The 15,650-nt window shown below is 41.3% G+C and overlaps 3 protein-coding genes across 5 annotated transcripts; 1 reads left to right on the top strand and 2 right to left on the bottom strand.

Annotated features, from left to right (window-relative positions):
- Positions 1 to 782: 782 nt before the first annotated feature.
- On the bottom strand, positions 783 to 2,757 carry mrpl15 (mitochondrial ribosomal protein L15). The gene is made up of 5 exons (XM_062479538.1): positions 2,575 to 2,757; positions 2,051 to 2,208; positions 1,607 to 1,772; positions 1,260 to 1,383; positions 783 to 1,164 (listed from the first exon to the last, which is right to left on the bottom strand). Exons 1-5 carry the CDS (start codon positions 2,677 to 2,679, stop codon positions 827 to 829), a joined length of 891 nt encoding a protein of 296 aa, XP_062335522.1. The 5' UTR covers positions 2,680 to 2,757; the 3' UTR covers positions 783 to 826.
- A 70-nt stretch (positions 2,758 to 2,827) lies between these two features.
- Positions 2,828 to 5,817, top strand: lypla1 (lysophospholipase 1). Of its 2 annotated transcripts, none has more exons than XM_062479541.1 (9): positions 2,828 to 3,167; positions 3,309 to 3,340; positions 3,654 to 3,719; positions 3,839 to 3,886; positions 3,989 to 4,059; positions 4,154 to 4,227; positions 4,415 to 4,516; positions 4,978 to 5,154; positions 5,301 to 5,817. In XM_062479541.1, exons 1-9 carry the CDS (start codon positions 3,099 to 3,101, stop codon positions 5,349 to 5,351), a joined length of 690 nt encoding a protein of 229 aa, XP_062335525.1. In that variant the 5' UTR covers positions 2,828 to 3,098; the 3' UTR covers positions 5,352 to 5,817. The 2 variants fall into 2 exon arrangements, with proteins under 2 accessions (XP_062335525.1, XP_062335526.1); XM_062479542.1 differs by having other exon boundaries at positions 2,829 to 3,167; positions 3,508 to 3,719; positions 5,301 to 5,813.
- A 14-nt stretch (positions 5,818 to 5,831) lies between these two features.
- LOC134034868 (regulator of G-protein signaling 20) lies at positions 5,832 to 9,840 on the bottom strand. 2 transcript variants are annotated; one of them, XM_062479539.1, is made up of 6 exons: positions 9,220 to 9,713; positions 8,966 to 9,067; positions 8,416 to 8,576; positions 7,603 to 7,686; positions 7,067 to 7,301; positions 5,832 to 6,871 (listed from the first exon to the last, which is right to left on the bottom strand). In XM_062479539.1, exons 2-6 carry the CDS (start codon positions 9,005 to 9,007, stop codon positions 6,683 to 6,685), a joined length of 711 nt encoding a protein of 236 aa, XP_062335523.1. In that variant the 5' UTR covers positions 9,008 to 9,067; positions 9,220 to 9,713; the 3' UTR covers positions 5,832 to 6,682. The 2 variants fall into 2 exon arrangements, with proteins under 2 accessions (XP_062335523.1, XP_062335524.1); XM_062479540.1 differs by lacking the exons at positions 8,966 to 9,067; positions 9,220 to 9,713 and adding an exon at positions 9,720 to 9,840 and having other exon boundaries at positions 5,839 to 6,871.
- Between the last annotated feature and the right edge of the window lie 5,810 nt (positions 9,841 to 15,650).

The following is a 15,650-nucleotide window of genomic DNA, read 5'->3' as shown; positions in this document are numbered from 1 at the left end:
TAATGTACTGTATGTCTACATGTTTAACAGTGAAAGTGTCAGAATGGAATTTCAGGAATGTAACATTCGGTGGAACACCTTCAGTGACTTCAGGACAGGATTATCATTTTAATCAGGAAGTGTTTTGCCAGCATTGCAAGAAATATCTCCATGGCATTTTCAAAATACCTTTTCCCTATACTGTCAATGGTACTTACAACATAACAGGGGCAAAGACAGGAGTGTGTGCCTCTGATTGTGTTCCGAGGGGGGTTAGTCGTTTGAACGTCCAGGCCAGGATACAGCTGCCTATGACTAATTTCAAACTCCCCCATCTACAGCCAAGGCAGCTTGTTTCACATGTAACACACATCACCAGGCATCTGTTTCCTGTTTTCATTCTTTGAGTTATCTTATTTTCCTTATTTCCCCCTCACCTGTTACAGTCCACGTTTCTTCCATTAAGTTGCGCAAGTCATTTTCTCAGCTCCGACACCAGCAGGGTACATATGGCTCTTTCATCTTAGTGTGGTGAGTGTCAAAAAGAAATAAATTTCCCCCTATAATCTGAGTTCCTTAAACCAAATGTAAAACCAAGACCAACTTTTCTACTTTACATTCTGTACTTTATTGTTGAAACATCATCCATTCCATTCGAAACAGAATCAATGTTAAAAATCAAATGTAAAAAAAGTAAGCAGTGGTCAAATGACATTGAAGAACACACTTGGCTCTGATACATTAGGACATGATAGGCAAGTGACTTAACAAATTACGCAATGAGACATAGACTCGCCACCATGGCATTTACATACATCAAACCAGGTTTATTTCACAGACTAGCATTTTACGAGTTGTAATATCTGAGCAGTTCCTTGTCCACAGGTTTCAGGATCTTTTTCTCCGCCATATTGACCACCCATCCTGGTGAAAGGCCAAAGAAGATCTGCCTCATATCCTTCCTCATGGAGAGCATGTGGTACAGCTCATCCTTAGAAATGTCTGGCAGAATGTAGCCGTACTTCTTGGCCAGGGCCAACCGTGCTTGTTGGATCTTCTCTGGGTCCGCCAGGTAACCCCTGTTAACGGCATCTGTGTAGTAAGGGACCAAGTTCTCCCCTGGCAGAATCCTCTTTGGAATTGGCTGACCGGTCAAAAAGAATGGGACAGGCTTACAGAGGACTGCTGCAAAATAAATGTGGTGAGGCACATTGTTACCAATACTGTATTTGCATTTCAAATTATGTAGCATGAAGTCTATGAACTGAAATGTTACTTACTAAGACTTCTGGGATCATAGAACCCTGTGGTGATGACCCCTCCATTTCTCTCTATGGCAGCAATGGTGCCCTCTGACGCCATCTGAACTTCAATGTTGACTTTTGCAGCAAAAATATCAGCCCCCTAAGACAACAACGAGAGAGTAGATGGATTTATGAGAACAAACTAACATGTAATCTGTCAGGACAAGCTGTTAGAGAGTGCCACCTAGTGGTATAGTAAAATGGCAAAACACACTAAATAATAAACTTGGGAGTATGCAGGTGATTTTGGATAGTGGACAGTGTCATGTGAATCACCATTTCTGCTGAAGTTAAACAGCATTTAAATCTAGACCTAAAGTTACCTCGTCAACAAGCTGTACACCATAGTCTCTCTTCAGGGGCTGAATGGTCAAGCCCCTACCGTTGACCAGCTGTGTCAGGTCAATGGGTTGAGTGGGATCAACTCGGCCCAAGTCAATCAGGTACTGCAGTCTCTTCAGGGATAGGGGCTGGTACTGTGGTCTGCGACTACCAGGAAAAGAGCACAGGTTTGAGAATGAGCCATGTGGCTAATTTTTGCTCCAAATATGTTGCGTAAATATGTTGAGTGAACACAGGCTTCCTCTTAAACATGAACTGGACTGTCTATACAGATAGTCTGTTTCAAGTACTAATGTGTGCTGAGTGCTGATCCCTTGAATAGTCAGGTTCTGTATGACTTAAATATCACATGAACATAAAACATGCAGCAAACCCTTAAGTGGAGAGCACAAACCAACTTTACACAATCAAGGTGCCTCACATACCTGTGTCCATCATTGTAACCATATTTGGGGATAGAGAGATAGAAGGGAGATTGACCCCCCTCAAACCCCAGACGGGGGCGATTGCCTCTCTGCCTCTCTCCTTTGTGACCCCGGCCACTTCTGTTGCCTCCGTGCTGACCTCTGCCTCGTTTTTTCTCCTGCAAAATGACACAGAACAGAGAATCAAAGAGCAATCACTACTGGCCTCACATTTGTGTGAAGAATCCCACATGGTAATTAAGTGAGGTCATGCACATTTCTGCAAACTGTAGACCACACCGTTTTGAATTAGGCTTATTCCTTAGATGCACAGAAAGATATATGAGCTTTTGTATTATAACTAATTTAGATTAGTGAATATGAGAAAATCCAGCTGCATAATCTATGCAGTTTCACTCTGTAAATTAGCTACGTGAGTACCTAATTTGATAGTTACTGACTCTAGCCTAAATAGTTAGGCAGCTACGCAACATTAGCTAACAGCATCTGCTAATTTAATCCAACCATAAACAGGTTCCACTTACTGCTTTTTTGGTACCGGGATCCGCCCGTAAATTGGCAAGTGTTATGCGGGGCAAGTTTTGCAATATCTCTAACGCTTTCCCACCCGGCTTTTTCGTCAAAGACATGGTTCTGCTCACATGTCAACGTTTTCCAAGGACAATATCAGCCATCACAGAAATAACATACGGAACCGGAAGTGTCAGACCTCTATTTGTGCCTGAACCAATGTCTGAAAGGAAAACAGCCCAACATCCAATCATTATGGGAAAAAGGCGGAACTCCAAACTGTCAATCAAATCGAGTTGAACGTCAAATTAGTTTGTAGTAACATAATGTTTGTTTGATCCACGTTTTACATCTTAAAGAAGCGACATTGACTTAAATCACCATAGACAACACCGGGAATAGATCTGAAAATTGTTATAGAAATCTCGAAACAAAATAAATTGTCCAAGGTCGATCAAAAGGACGGTAAACGCCTCGTGTAGGTGTAGCTTGCGGATCATATAAATTCAGTTTTTTATGTTTTATACAACTGCGTTGTATGTGCGGCAATAATATGTCAGTTCCATTGCCTGCTTTTGTGCCTGCTTTACGAAAAGCTACTGCAGCGGTGAGTTGTGCATCTTACCGGATGCAACGATCGAGACTGATTTGACAGGTTCTCTGGCTGTAATTTTTGGTAGGCTATAGCGTTGGGAACTGTCCATATGCGGCATATTTCCAATCGAGTTGAAATTGTTTGTTGTTGCAGGTGATATTTCTTCATGGCTTGGGTGATACAGGGTATGTACCAAGATGTAAGTTCATTAGTATGCATGTTTGCCTCCCATTAGGGCTTATACAATAATAATAATAATAATAATAATAACATTTACAAATTCATTTAGCCCACAGATGTACAATTAATACATTGATACATTCTTATTGTTAAGGGTAGGCCTATGTTTTAGCGCTTTAATTCTCAGGGCTCTCAATATCAAAAGTTTGGCGTGAGATAACCTGTCAAAGTTTGGGTACAACGTTGAGAAATGACAAAAATGCCATAAGTCTCACGACGAAGGCGTGATACTTGAGAGCCCTGAATTCTTGCTTATAGTCATGGTTGGGCCGAGGCTTTTGCAGAGATCAGAACTTCACATGTGAAGTACATCTGTCCTCACGCGTGAGTATCTGGAAGCAAGATTGCATTTCTCATCATCAATAAAGATTATGGGAGACATACACTTGCGTTGTCTCACCTTTTTAAATCACGATGTAATTTATTTTTCATTAATTTCTCAGGCCTATCATGCCTGTCACCTTAAACATGAACATGTCCATGCCCTCTTGGTAAGACGCAGAGCTTGTAAAGTTATAACACATTTCCATGGATTATTGAGAAAGGGAATGAGTATAGTCAGTTCTGTATCATGATTTGTGTCTGTGTGGTAGGTTTGATATCATCGGGTTGAGTACAGATGCTGAGGAAGATGAGATTGGGATAAAAAAAGCAGCAGAGAATAGTAAGTTGGCTTTTGGATTACCGTTGCCACTTCTTTTGCATATAGTAAACGTGTGCATGATTCACTAGTGACCTGTCGGTCTCTTTCCCATCAGTTAAAGCGCTGATAGACCAGGAAGTCAAGAATGGAATACCCTCCCACAGAATTGTCCTGGGTGGGTTTTCTCAGGTAGAATTGATCCAGTTTTTTTCTTTCAGTGGGAAAAAAAAGAATGCAACTATGTGAAATATATGAGTGACAAATGCAGGCTACATCCACCTCCAAACCGTGTCCTTTCATCAGCCATCAGAACATGTGATTGTTCCTCTGTAACACAGGACCACATGGTCCTTGTGTGTTGTTTTTGTGTGTGCAGGGTGGAGCCCTGTCTCTCTACACAGCCCTGACGACTCAGCAGAAGCTAGCAGGAGTTGTGGCTCTCAGCTGCTGGCTGCCTCTACGTAGCTCCTTTCCTCAGGTACTGACTCTGCACATCTATGCATTTCACATTTTACTAAGACATTTACTTGCACAACACTAGTGACTAAGGAAGTTACTGAACCAGTTACTGAAGTTACTGAGTTTTAAGTGTTCTAAGGCCACCAAAAGTAGCACTTAGCAGTTTCACTTCTTGTGATACCTGCGACTTTGTCCCTTACCTGAGATCCTGTTAATACGCTGTCTAGCAAGAAACTGCACCCATGAGTAGTTGATCTTCCACAAAATATATTTTTTCTGCACAGTACTTGGCATTGTACTGTGCCAGTATGTAGTCTAATTGATATGTTGATATTTGTCGCTTTGGATAAAAGCGTCTGCTAAATGAATTGAATATAATCCTACTGAGGTAAAGGTGTTGGGCTTGGTATACTTCCAGGAAATGCTCCAATGATTTCAACTTACAGTATATTTTGTGTTATCGGAATGTCACGTTTCAAGGTTTCGGCTAACATGGTCAACAAGGACATTCATTTCCTCCAATGCCACGGTGAGGCGGACCCTCTGGTGCCGTTAGTATTCGGTAGTCTGACGGTAGAAAAGCTGAAGACTCTTGTCAACCCAAACAACGTCACCTTGAAGACCTATCCCAGAATGCCTCACAGTGCCTGTTCTGAGGTTGGTATGGTCATGTCATAGTGTAACAACATAATGTAACAGAATGGTGTACAGCTTTCTGCTTATATTATGGTAATGATGATTAGTGATCATTTCTATCTCTCTCTCTCTCTTTCACTCTCTCTCTGCCTCCATCCATCCTACAGGAAATGATGGATATTAAGCGGTTCATTGAGAAGCAGCTTCCTCCAGTTTAGCTAATGATCTTATTAGCAGCCCACACACTACCACCATCGCCGACTAGGTCCCTGACTCCTGCCTCTCATCAAGATCCTCGGAACCACTGACTGACTTTACTAAATACCTGCTCACTCTGGTTTCTGCTCACCTAGTTAGGAGTAGGCTAAGGGCTATAGGCAGTCTAAGAGGAGAGTATACACAGACTGCAGTGTTTTGGACTGGAGCTATGACTAAATCTTTGACACGAAACATGTCAGTTGCCATTGTTGTACAGCGGTTCGCCTTCAAACCTCAAGAAATACATCTTTAGATGTGGTGGAATATCTTTTACTATATTGGTTTGAAAAGCTATTTAATACAATCTTTTGATTTACAATAGATAGCAGAGACAAAATAGTTGTTTAATGATCCATTGGTCTTCATCTAATATACGTAGAAATAATGAGATGATTAACATGAAAAATACCATAGATTTATTGTGCTTTATTAAACTTGTGTGAAGGAAAACAGCCATCTTCTTTATTTGGAAAAATACACCAATAAGTCTGTGGTTGTACTTTCACAATATTTTTCTTTCTTAAACGTATTTGTTCCTTGTCATAACTATGCCTAATTAGAAATTATATCTCAATAAGAATCACAGTATTTAAATTCACAGGCTATTTTTATGACTCAGCTCATATTTTCCGTAAAATGTAGTTAAACTATTATTCTTTGAGAAGAGCTGAAAGCACCACCATGTTTTATAAATGAATTGTCGCACCATTCAAACTACTGTGTTAGTGTAGTAAGATCTTATGCCAAGGCACTTTCATAATCTTCTTGATATTAAGTATGACCTATTTTCTCTAAAACAAACCTAAAACACATTAAGGCTGACAATATACTGTACCTACACATAAATATAGTGCTCACAGATACATGCTTATCTCTCATTAAACAATATATAAAAGTGCAATATCAAGCGCTAGGGAATATATAAAAATATAAATATGTCTTGAAAACATCTACTTGTCTGTAACTGGACCAAGCATTTGTTCTTGCTCTTTTCAAGGACAGCTTATATTGTGTACACAAACAGTAAGTACCTGTTCATCTACCTGTAAAAATCTAAACATTTGAACTGCAACTGGAGGATAAAAGTTATTTTGTGGGATACATGCGTCATCTAAAGCCAAGTTCAGACACAACAGCTCAGACGTTTTTGATTGGAAATGTTCTAATGTGTCTGCTTCAAAGAAAAAACAATTTTTACTACTCAACTCATCCGATCTTATGTAAGGGAAGGAAACAGATGTTCTTGGTTTCTGAATCTGGCATTAGTAAGTGGGGAGGGATGTTTGAGACCTTATGTTTCAGGTGGAGGCTCTTCCAGGCTCTGCAGTAGATCTGTGTACGCTGAGGAGTTCATGTAACGCGGGTACGAGTCTCTCTGCATCAGTGTGTAGATCTGCTGTTGGGCATCCTCAAATGTGTGAGAAGTGGGCTCCAGCATGTTGTGGTTGATCACTTCTCGAACATGTGAGTCCAGACTCACCTAAGCGAGGGAAAAGCATAGCAACTCTGTCTATCAAATCTTTAGAGCTGTATTTGGGGAAAACGTGTTCTGTTTAATCTGTTGAATGGTCAGTGCTAGGTAAGTTAAAAACCATAGCTGGGGTCACAGCCTTTCTAAATAACATTTTTACGAGAACTGAAAAGCTATTAGCCCCAAGCCTGAGGCTTAGCTCACCTCTTTAGGAGATAGTATTGAGATGAAGTCCTCGTATATTTGTCGCACTTTTTCCTCCACCACGCTCTTATTGGTCTCCTTCTTGAGCTCCTCGCAGGCCAGCCAGAACACTATGTTCTCCTCGCTGAACTCTGTCCGCAGGAACTGACGGAAGCAGCCCCGTCCAGCCGCGCTCTTCATCAGCTTCTCGAACGACATGGACCAGGAGCGCGCATCTTCAAGTGTGGGTTTAGGGCTTAGCAAAAAAGAGATTAAAACACATTGAATCCCCATTTGGATTCTCTAAGTGTCCACCTTCCTTTCTCTGGCCCTGGAGCTGATCTCTGATCTAACATGTTTTGAAAGTCAGAGACAAGTGCCTCCATGCAGAGCAGAAGTCTTGAACCCAGTCATCTGAGAGAAGATTTTCACCAAGAAGAAGAGGGTGAAAAGCAATCAAAGTGAGTCATGGGGTAGGTTTCCTTTCTCTGGATACTGCTGTTTTCTAGAGTAATAATGTATGTTTTGTTCACAGACCACAGTGCTCAATACTTTACCTGTCTTCACAGTTTGGAGTGTCCTCTGGCCTCCTCTCATATGTGGTTCTCTGGACCCTTTCATCTTCACCCCTAACAGTCAGACTGGGAAAGACACACTTAAGATATTCATGCCATGTAATTAAACGACAACGTCGAAATTATGTAGATACAGTATGCGTATGTTTATTTTATATAGTAAAATGTATGTAATGTCTGATTATGTTAACTGGAATATTTGATTAAGATACATTACTGTATGTTATTTAAGTGTTGCACATAAGTTACAGGTACCAGCCCAGCCCTCATGAATGTTCCTACTCTTCAGGGAAGCCTTGCGTAAACACAAATTTGTGTTGTGCCGTAATTGAAATTTTCTGAACACCTGATGTCTGCAGTCACCTGTTTTCTAATTAGATTCAGGCTGAAATCAGGCATAAACCACAGGGCACACCTGACCCAGGAGGAGTTGCAGCCAAGCACTGAAGCTTTACTACAATTAGCAGGAATTAATTGAGACACATGTGGAGACAATTGTTGTTCGGTGTCCCTGAGGAGTGAATTAACATGCTCATAGTCTGCACATAACAGGTAGGGAGGCTCCTGGGGGAGCAGAACCTCCATAATTCCAAAACACTGATGTCTCAGTGGCCTTGGCCCAAAGAGAATAACTGTGGGATCTGTATGATCTCTGTGTTTGTGTGACTTGGAGACTGTTGCCCATTCAAACATTTAATTGTAGAAATAAATCCAGCCACCAAGCAACACTGAATTGCTTTCTGCCCATCCAAAACTGTCCTCCTTGTCTTGGTTGGTGTGGCCAGCAGAGCTTACCAGGAGCAGCTACAGCAGCAGCACCAGCAGAAGCAGCAGGCGTTTGAGGCACTGGAGGGCGCGGCGCCCATCCCGTGGCGAGCTTGGAGGACACTGGCGGCTGCTTCCTGGTGGATCTGCATCTGTCTCTTTCGCATCTCCACCCTCTCCGACCCCATGGGCTGCAGTTAAAGTAAAAATCACATGCTCAGTGTAGGAAAGACACACCCTCATTGGAGAATATACAATTAAATACAGAAATTAGTGAGGTCTAACTATATTCTACATTTCATTAGAAAAATAAACAAAAATATTCAAATATTACTGGAGGAGAACAATGGAGTTATAACCATGTTAACACTCATGTCTCCAAATCAATCATCTCACAGCAAATCTAGCCTACATCTTCTCGTTTTCTAATTAACTGATTACATTATGTATTTTTGGGTATTTTATTTGTCTTAGGAAGACAAATCTCTGAGATAAATAATGAACAAGATAACAAACACACTGCCAGTACATGGAAACCCTCCCACACTCATATCTGAGGCGAAATGTAAAACGGAATCACCATGGTGTCGTCAGTGGCTGTAATACCAGCTGGAGCGCGCATGTCTCTTGCGGAATGCTCTGACCACTTCTATGAAATGATCCCTGCCCAAACTTCTTTGCGCTGCAAGGGTAATAATCAAATCTATATGACATCAATCGTAACCGTCTCCATCAATGCCGTCAATAATACTAAACTCCAAATGTGATATATATATATTTATATATATGTAGATATGTATTTGTTCAAAACGCGTACTGTTAAGCACAACGCACTTGCAAACCAATGAAACGCAACTGGAAGCAGGATGTTTGAGAGAGATGGTTGAGCGGTTATGATAGCGAGAAGGCGTTGCTCATGGACCGCAGCCTCCATCAGTCGCATCCAGGAGATCGAGAAAAAATGTTCCTTGTAGATACACACATATGAGGCGTGACAAAAATATAATGTTGTATGATTGCGACATGGTTAGATATTAAAATAAACCGATTCCCAACCTTTAGAATATGGTGAGGCTACAGATGTTTTCTTTCAATATTGACCGCTTTCGATGCAAATTATATAAAACGGACATTTGTATTTTGTTTGGATTCCAACTTCATTAAATTATGGGAATAACTCTGGTCCAGGATTATAAGATTAAAGAAAAATAATGGCAATTTTAATTGTAGCCCATATGTTCCTTGATTAAAAAGAGAATGAAGCCGTAATGTGGTAAACAAGTCTTACATTTATCTGTCATACAGAAAATATCAATATATTTATATGTACTCACTGTGTCACCATGAATGCCAGAATACAGGTGATTTTGGCTCGTTCACATCCGTCTGCCGCGAGTTAACGCACCATTTGGTATTCTATGTGCGCATGCGTTTTTTCATCTGAGAAAAGGTTTTCTGCTGCCTCAAGTCGCGCGGATGGGCGGAACAGTTTTGTGGAGAGAAAAATAAACAGCCATTGGTTAGGATCAAGCATTTTCATTTGCATTGATTACAGTAAACTGACGAATTTATCCAAGACAATGATGGACGGTAAAAAAAAACGTTTTTGATGAGAAATAACAACTACCCACATTTCCCGCCATGTCATTTTGGTTTTGAATTTTTTAGAATGAGGTGAGCTAAATATTGTGGATGGGCTGATTCAAAAAATATAGAGCGGAAATCATGTTTTTATTTTAAGTTTCATTTAGTATCCTCCATAAAAAAAACCGATTCTTATTCCATACAAATTCAGCAACGTTACCTTAAAAACAAAAACAAAACCTCAGTCTTGAAAAAATACTCGCACTGTACGAACAGATCAAGACTCCCTCATTGTGGGGTTGCTGTCAGCATCTGTGGCCGCCAGAGGGTAGGGTCGATCCATGCAAAATCGCACTCCAACCGTGATTGAATCAAGGATGAGGAAAGTAGAATGCGGGAAATCCTGTACCAAAATAATTATTTAGGGTGTATGATCCATACCTTTACCATAATGAGAATTATATGCAGACCTAAACCACATGTTAAATAGATAGGGGAACGTTTATTGTAGGCCTATAGGGCCTACTTATATCTCTAGGAGATGATGGCAACATTTTATCCTGCAGCCTTGATGGTTGGTTTATCTCTTGCTATGGAGACATAGTTAAAGATGTCCTGGATGCATTAAAGCTTTTGTGTGATGGCTCTGCTCAGGATATTAAATTCCCTGTCTGGGTAAATCTCTCCACTTTCTTCTTTAGAGTAGTCTAATTAAAAAGTTCAGATGTAGGCCTAATTAGTGGACTGGTATGCTACCGATTGTTTATTGTTTTGTGCTGACCTTTTTTTTCCAAACGCTGATTTTCCATCATTCATTTAAAACTGCAAAGTTTTGTTATGAACTATATGGATGTGTGTGTTTCAATTTCAATAGGACTGTATTTGCAGAATACATATATTCTGCAAATACATCTAACTTTCATATATAGGCCTATATTTTCCAACAACGGACACGACTACAGAGGGCATTCCAAATCCATCAAAGTGAATCTTTTATTCTTGTTCTCTCATTTCATGGTACAGCACTCCCTATTGAGCAAGTCTCCCCTGGAGCTGAAGTTGCAAATATGACAGTGGAAATATGGTATATGGTGATTGGGTGAGCAGCCAAGGAAATTCATCCTCCTCCACTTTGTGTGAACGACAGTGCTATAAAATAAATCCAATGTATGATACAATTTATTTCTCCAGGCCTCTCTCTCCCTCTCTCTCTACCTCTCTGTCTCTCTTTCTCTCCCTCACCATGTCTTCAATTCCCAGGCCTCTCCGGTTCTCTGTGATAAATCTTGACCCTATACAAATCTTTGAGAAAGATTGGCTATTTAACAAACCAAGTTACAGACATACAGTATGCATATTACTAGATACTGGGTGTCTTCGCTATTACGAGCAGAGGATGTATTTTCAATAGCTGAATGGTAAAATAAGACCACACACCGTCTCATTATTGATTTGACCCTGCCTCTGAGACGAGGTACATTATGCATGCATAAAGCTGTTGTATACTGAATTCATATTACAATTTTCACATTTTCTTTGGCTTATTAAACAAATCTTCAATTGCAGAGAATTATAACAGGCATTGAAATTGTCTGAAGCACATAGGGTAGGCGGCAACGGTAAAATTCACGTGGGGTCTTGTGGGTTTGTGTGGATTGTATGGGTCAATACACTCAAGGCTTCATCACTTATCAAGTGAGCAAAATGTAGCCTATTCACATGAGCAGGTGCTCAAACTGTCTGCAGAGTGGATTTGGATATCCGTTTGATCTGTCGCCTCATTGGCCTATGAAGAGAAGTTATGCTCTGTCGACCCTCGACTTTCTATTATCTCTGACTCACAGAAGTTATTTCTCTAATAGCTAATGGCTTCCCGCTCTCTATTTCCATCCACAAGAGTAATTGCAATGTTTGGGGCGCGGCACATCAGTTAAGGCTCAGTGGCTGGCCTGGGCGGTAATGTAGCATTTACGGGGGAGCGGGGTCTGAGAAGCGGGTGTATCTCAATGACCCAAGGCGGTTGACAACGGCAACCACAGACTTGTGCGGTTGACACTGTATAGGTGGCTGTATAGGACGCACCTATACACATTTATAGACTCCACCACCCATATAGTGCCTCATGTTGCATAGGATGTGTATGTCTCAAGGAGCCACCCACTGACTCACTGAACTGAAGTGTTTGTGTGAAGTTTGTATTTGAAAACAGACACAGTTATTAGCATTTAGATGAGGACTTGGGTTTGTTTTGTTTGTTGCCATGGGAAAATAATGAATCACACACACAAGCACACACACACAAAGTTATGAAGGTTTCATTTTCATAAAAGTATGGTTTCAACATGAATAATGAATTGTAGTTGAAAGACAATTTCAAGATCAAAAATTGCATTTACTTCTTTGTCATTGGGTACAGATATTATTCTTCAAGTTTATTCATATCAAGCATCATATTGATTCATTTGAGTCAAGTTTGTTTGATCACACTTTTCAGAAGCTATGCATGACTAATCGCATTTTAACATGATGCAGTGTATAGACTAGCAATGAGAGCTTTTACTTGCTTCATGCCATAAATTGTTCTCCTGCACTGCTGCCATGTAGCCAGTGTTTTAGTTGCTGATCATCCAACCACAGCAACAACAAATCACAGTCTGTCACACAAGATGTAGAAGAAAATAATAATGTCATAGATATGTCACTGAAGCGACTACAAATAGAAAAGAAAACTGAAAATGGTGAGATTGACAAAGATAATCTAGCAGTCAACCTGATGGATGGCATTAGAATGAACCCCTTGACCTCTATCCTGAAGGGTGACACTTGAGGAATCTTATTTGCCAGATGTCAAGAGATACATAACCTCTTTTTTCGGCATTTGGCTGTTTATTGATTTATTGAGAACCAGAGGTTCTTTGGCAAGCATTATGCAGGATGCACAGAAGTACCACATCACTTCCCTGTTTACTTAGTCCTCAGAGCAAAGCATGGCACCTCTGTGGAAGCTCATTAGCTACATGGTTGCCCCCTGTCTGCACCCCCCCACACACACACACTCACACACCCTCAAAGTTTTGCCTTTCCAAACGAGGGTCTCGGTAGCGCTATAGCGATGATAGATTTACTGCCTCCGTCTGAATGAACATCTGTCATACGATTCTTTTCAGGCTGAGATGAACCAATGTGCTTGGGATTCCATTTCATGGATTTGCAATAAACACAAAACTTGTATTTTTATTCAGGAGATGAATCAAAGATTTATTCCTTTCTCTTTCGCTCCATAGACTACTTGTTGGCTCGGCCCGGATCTGGATGTGTGTGCGTGGGTGTATGTCACAGACAGTGTGTGCAGTGTGTGTGTGGAGAAGTGTCACTTCAGTATAAAACATTCTGCCTGGGTCTGCATTGATGGTGCTGCAAGCTACAGTATAGGCCTAAAGTCCTTTTCCTTTCATATATTAGTGTGGTAAAGCTGAACCATAAAGTCTACAACAATTAGGACTGTTCAAGAAAGAGTCATGGACTGCTTATTGAAAGATTCTACTGTATGCACTTCTGGAGATTCTGACTGGAGCCTCAACACAGATAAAGTGGATGTCTGAGGAACTGTTTGCAAAGTTCCTCTGACTGAAGGACCAGCTCAGAGAGAGTAATGGTCCAGTCAGGACAGAGAAACATTCACTGTCATACGATCACATCAGGGGCTGAAAAATGTGGGTGTGGGCCACAATGGGGGAGGTTCAAAGAACAAAATCAAAGGACTAAGAGGGTGCAATATCGCTCCAAATCAAAAAATGCCAAATCTAAGCCAGTCTGAATACAATTTTTTGGGGACATTAGAGACTACATTTCCCAAGGTTGTGAGAGCAGACAGCAGAGGCCGGAGACAACACCCATGTGTCACTCAGTATCAGGGAGTCAGGTGGCTGAGCAGTTAGGGAATCGGGCTAGTAATCTGAAGGTTGCCAGTTCGATTCCCGGCCGTGCCAAATTACGTGTCCTTGGGCAAGGCACTTCACCCTACTTGCCTCGGGGGAATATCCCTGTACTTACTGTAAGTCGCTCTGGATAAGAGCGTCTGCTAAATGACTAAATGTATCTGCCATGGTATGGTCATTGATTTTAGGTAGTTGTGGTAAACATTTGATCAACAACACTATTAGCCAAAATTCCAATTAATGAAAGGTTTGCATGTCTTTGCTATTTGGTCAGTGAAAATCTCTTGGATGAAGACATTTGATTTGTCAAGTAAAATGGGCTACGTTTTCATTTTTCATGCTGACGGCTGCTCACCCTCATTGCCTGTTGCTTCCCCTTCAGACCCCTGCTATGCTGTAGAATGATCTAGAATGACTCCATTCATCACCGGGCTTTCACCACAGCCTAGCCCTGGGCCTTGTCTGTCTCAGAGCTGTCAGAGGCAGCCCCCTGCCCCCCCCCCCCCCCCCTCACCACCTTTACCTTACATCTTTCCGGTCCTCCTACACGACTCTCTTTCATGTCCTCCTCGTTAAGAGATCCTCTCCCTGGCTCCTTCTCAGCTGTCGCAGACAGTCTGGGTGTAACTCAGCTAATTAGCTTTCTCCAGGAACTGTAAAGGAGAGAAAGAGCCAGAGTGAGAGAGAGAAAGTCAAAGTGTACTGTCAAAATAATATGGGCCGTGACAATGACCACTAATACGCTGATTTGTTGTTATTGAGGTCCTCATGTTTGAGATCTTTTAACTTATCATTTTCTTTTAGTGGCTAGTGCATCGCCATAGATTTGAAACCTAAGTTTTATGAACCAAGATAAAGAACTCCCTCCCATCCTCCTCACTATTCCCTCACGGTCCCCCTCCCTCTCTCCTACCCGTCCTCCTCCCTCTCCCTTTCTCTGTCTGTCTTCCCCCTCCTCCTCCCTCTCTCCTCATTCTCTCTCTCTTTCTCCAACTTATCTCCATGTCACCTGTTTCCACCTTGAGTTGTACCTTCTTAGATAACCATGACAACCCAAAACACACAAAATGTGTTCTTCAAAACATGCTGATCCTCATTTCTGGCTTTTGACCTTTGTTTTTGAGTTGCAAGTTGCTGACATTTACACCAGTGAAAGCAAACCAATGTTTCATTACTTCCTGCTAGTCAGGTTTCTTTATGCTCAACTGCTGCCTGTCCAGAGTTCATGAAAACCTGAATTCCCCAGAAGAGAAGTCATGCTCATATGAATAATGCAGGAACATATCCTATACTCTGACTATTAGGACTTGGAGGCAGGCCATGGTTGAGGTTAGTCATTGTGTGGGCTAGGCCAACATTGCCCAGAGGCAGTTCTCTGCTTGGAGAATCGATCAAAATCTTCACCTCTCTACAAGCTCCCCTGTTCTTCCCCTTCTTCTCTTTTCCCTTTATCCCTTTTTTTATTATCCATGTCCAGTATACAGCCTCTTGAGGAAGGAGTAGAAGAGAGTATTATTCCTGGAATACTTTTCTGTCCACATTTCTTAGTGTGCAAGTCATTTTTTAATAGGCCCAAAGTGTTCATATTGGTTCATTGAATAGAATTGTTACATTGTATGTTTGGGGGCGGAGGGGGTGGGGGGAGGAGAGGGGGTGGGTAGAGTACCTTTCGGCAAAATGTCATAATTTTCTGACTGGGCCATTGTTTGTCATCCTCCTCTGAGTCATTGTGATTCATGCACA

This window comes from Osmerus eperlanus, chromosome 15 (assembly GCF_963692335.1).
Source record: "Osmerus eperlanus chromosome 15, fOsmEpe2.1, whole genome shotgun sequence".
NCBI lineage: Eukaryota > Metazoa > Chordata > Actinopteri > Osmeriformes > Osmeridae > Osmerus > Osmerus eperlanus.
This window is presented reverse-complemented; position numbering and strand designations above follow the sequence as displayed.

Excerpts from the sequence above, each read along its gene's own strand:
- lypla1 (XM_062479541.1), top strand. The coding sequence starts at position 3,099 with ATGTGCGGCAATAATATGTCAGTTCCATTGCCTGCTTTTGTGCCTGCT. Across the intron at positions 3,720-3,838 it reads AAGTACATCTGTCCTCACGC|GCCTATCATGCCTGTCACCT; the intron begins GTGAGTATCTGG and ends TTAATTTCTCAG. Across the intron at positions 4,517-4,977 it reads TACGTAGCTCCTTTCCTCAG|GTTTCGGCTAACATGGTCAA; the intron begins GTACTGACTCTG and ends TCACGTTTCAAG.
- LOC134034868 (XM_062479539.1), bottom strand. The coding sequence starts at position 9,007 with ATGCGCGCTCCAGCTGGTATTACAGCCACTGACGACACCATG. Across the intron at positions 8,577-8,965 it reads CAGCCACTGACGACACCATG|CCCATGGGGTCGGAGAGGGT; the intron begins GTGATTCCGTTT and ends CTTTAACTGCAG. Across the intron at positions 7,302-7,602 it reads ACTCCAAACTGTGAAGACAG|CCCTAAACCCACACTTGAAG; the intron begins GTAAAGTATTGA and ends TTTTTTGCTAAG.
- mrpl15 (XM_062479538.1), bottom strand. The coding sequence starts at position 2,679 with ATGTCTTTGACGAAAAAGCCGGGTGGGAAAGCGTTAGAGATATTGCAA. Across the intron at positions 2,209-2,574 it reads ATCCCGGTACCAAAAAAGCA|GAGAAAAAACGAGGCAGAGG; the intron begins GTAAGTGGAACC and ends GTCATTTTGCAG. Across the intron at positions 1,773-2,050 it reads GGTTACAATGATGGACACAG|TCGCAGACCACAGTACCAGC; the intron begins GTATGTGAGGCA and ends TTTTCCTGGTAG.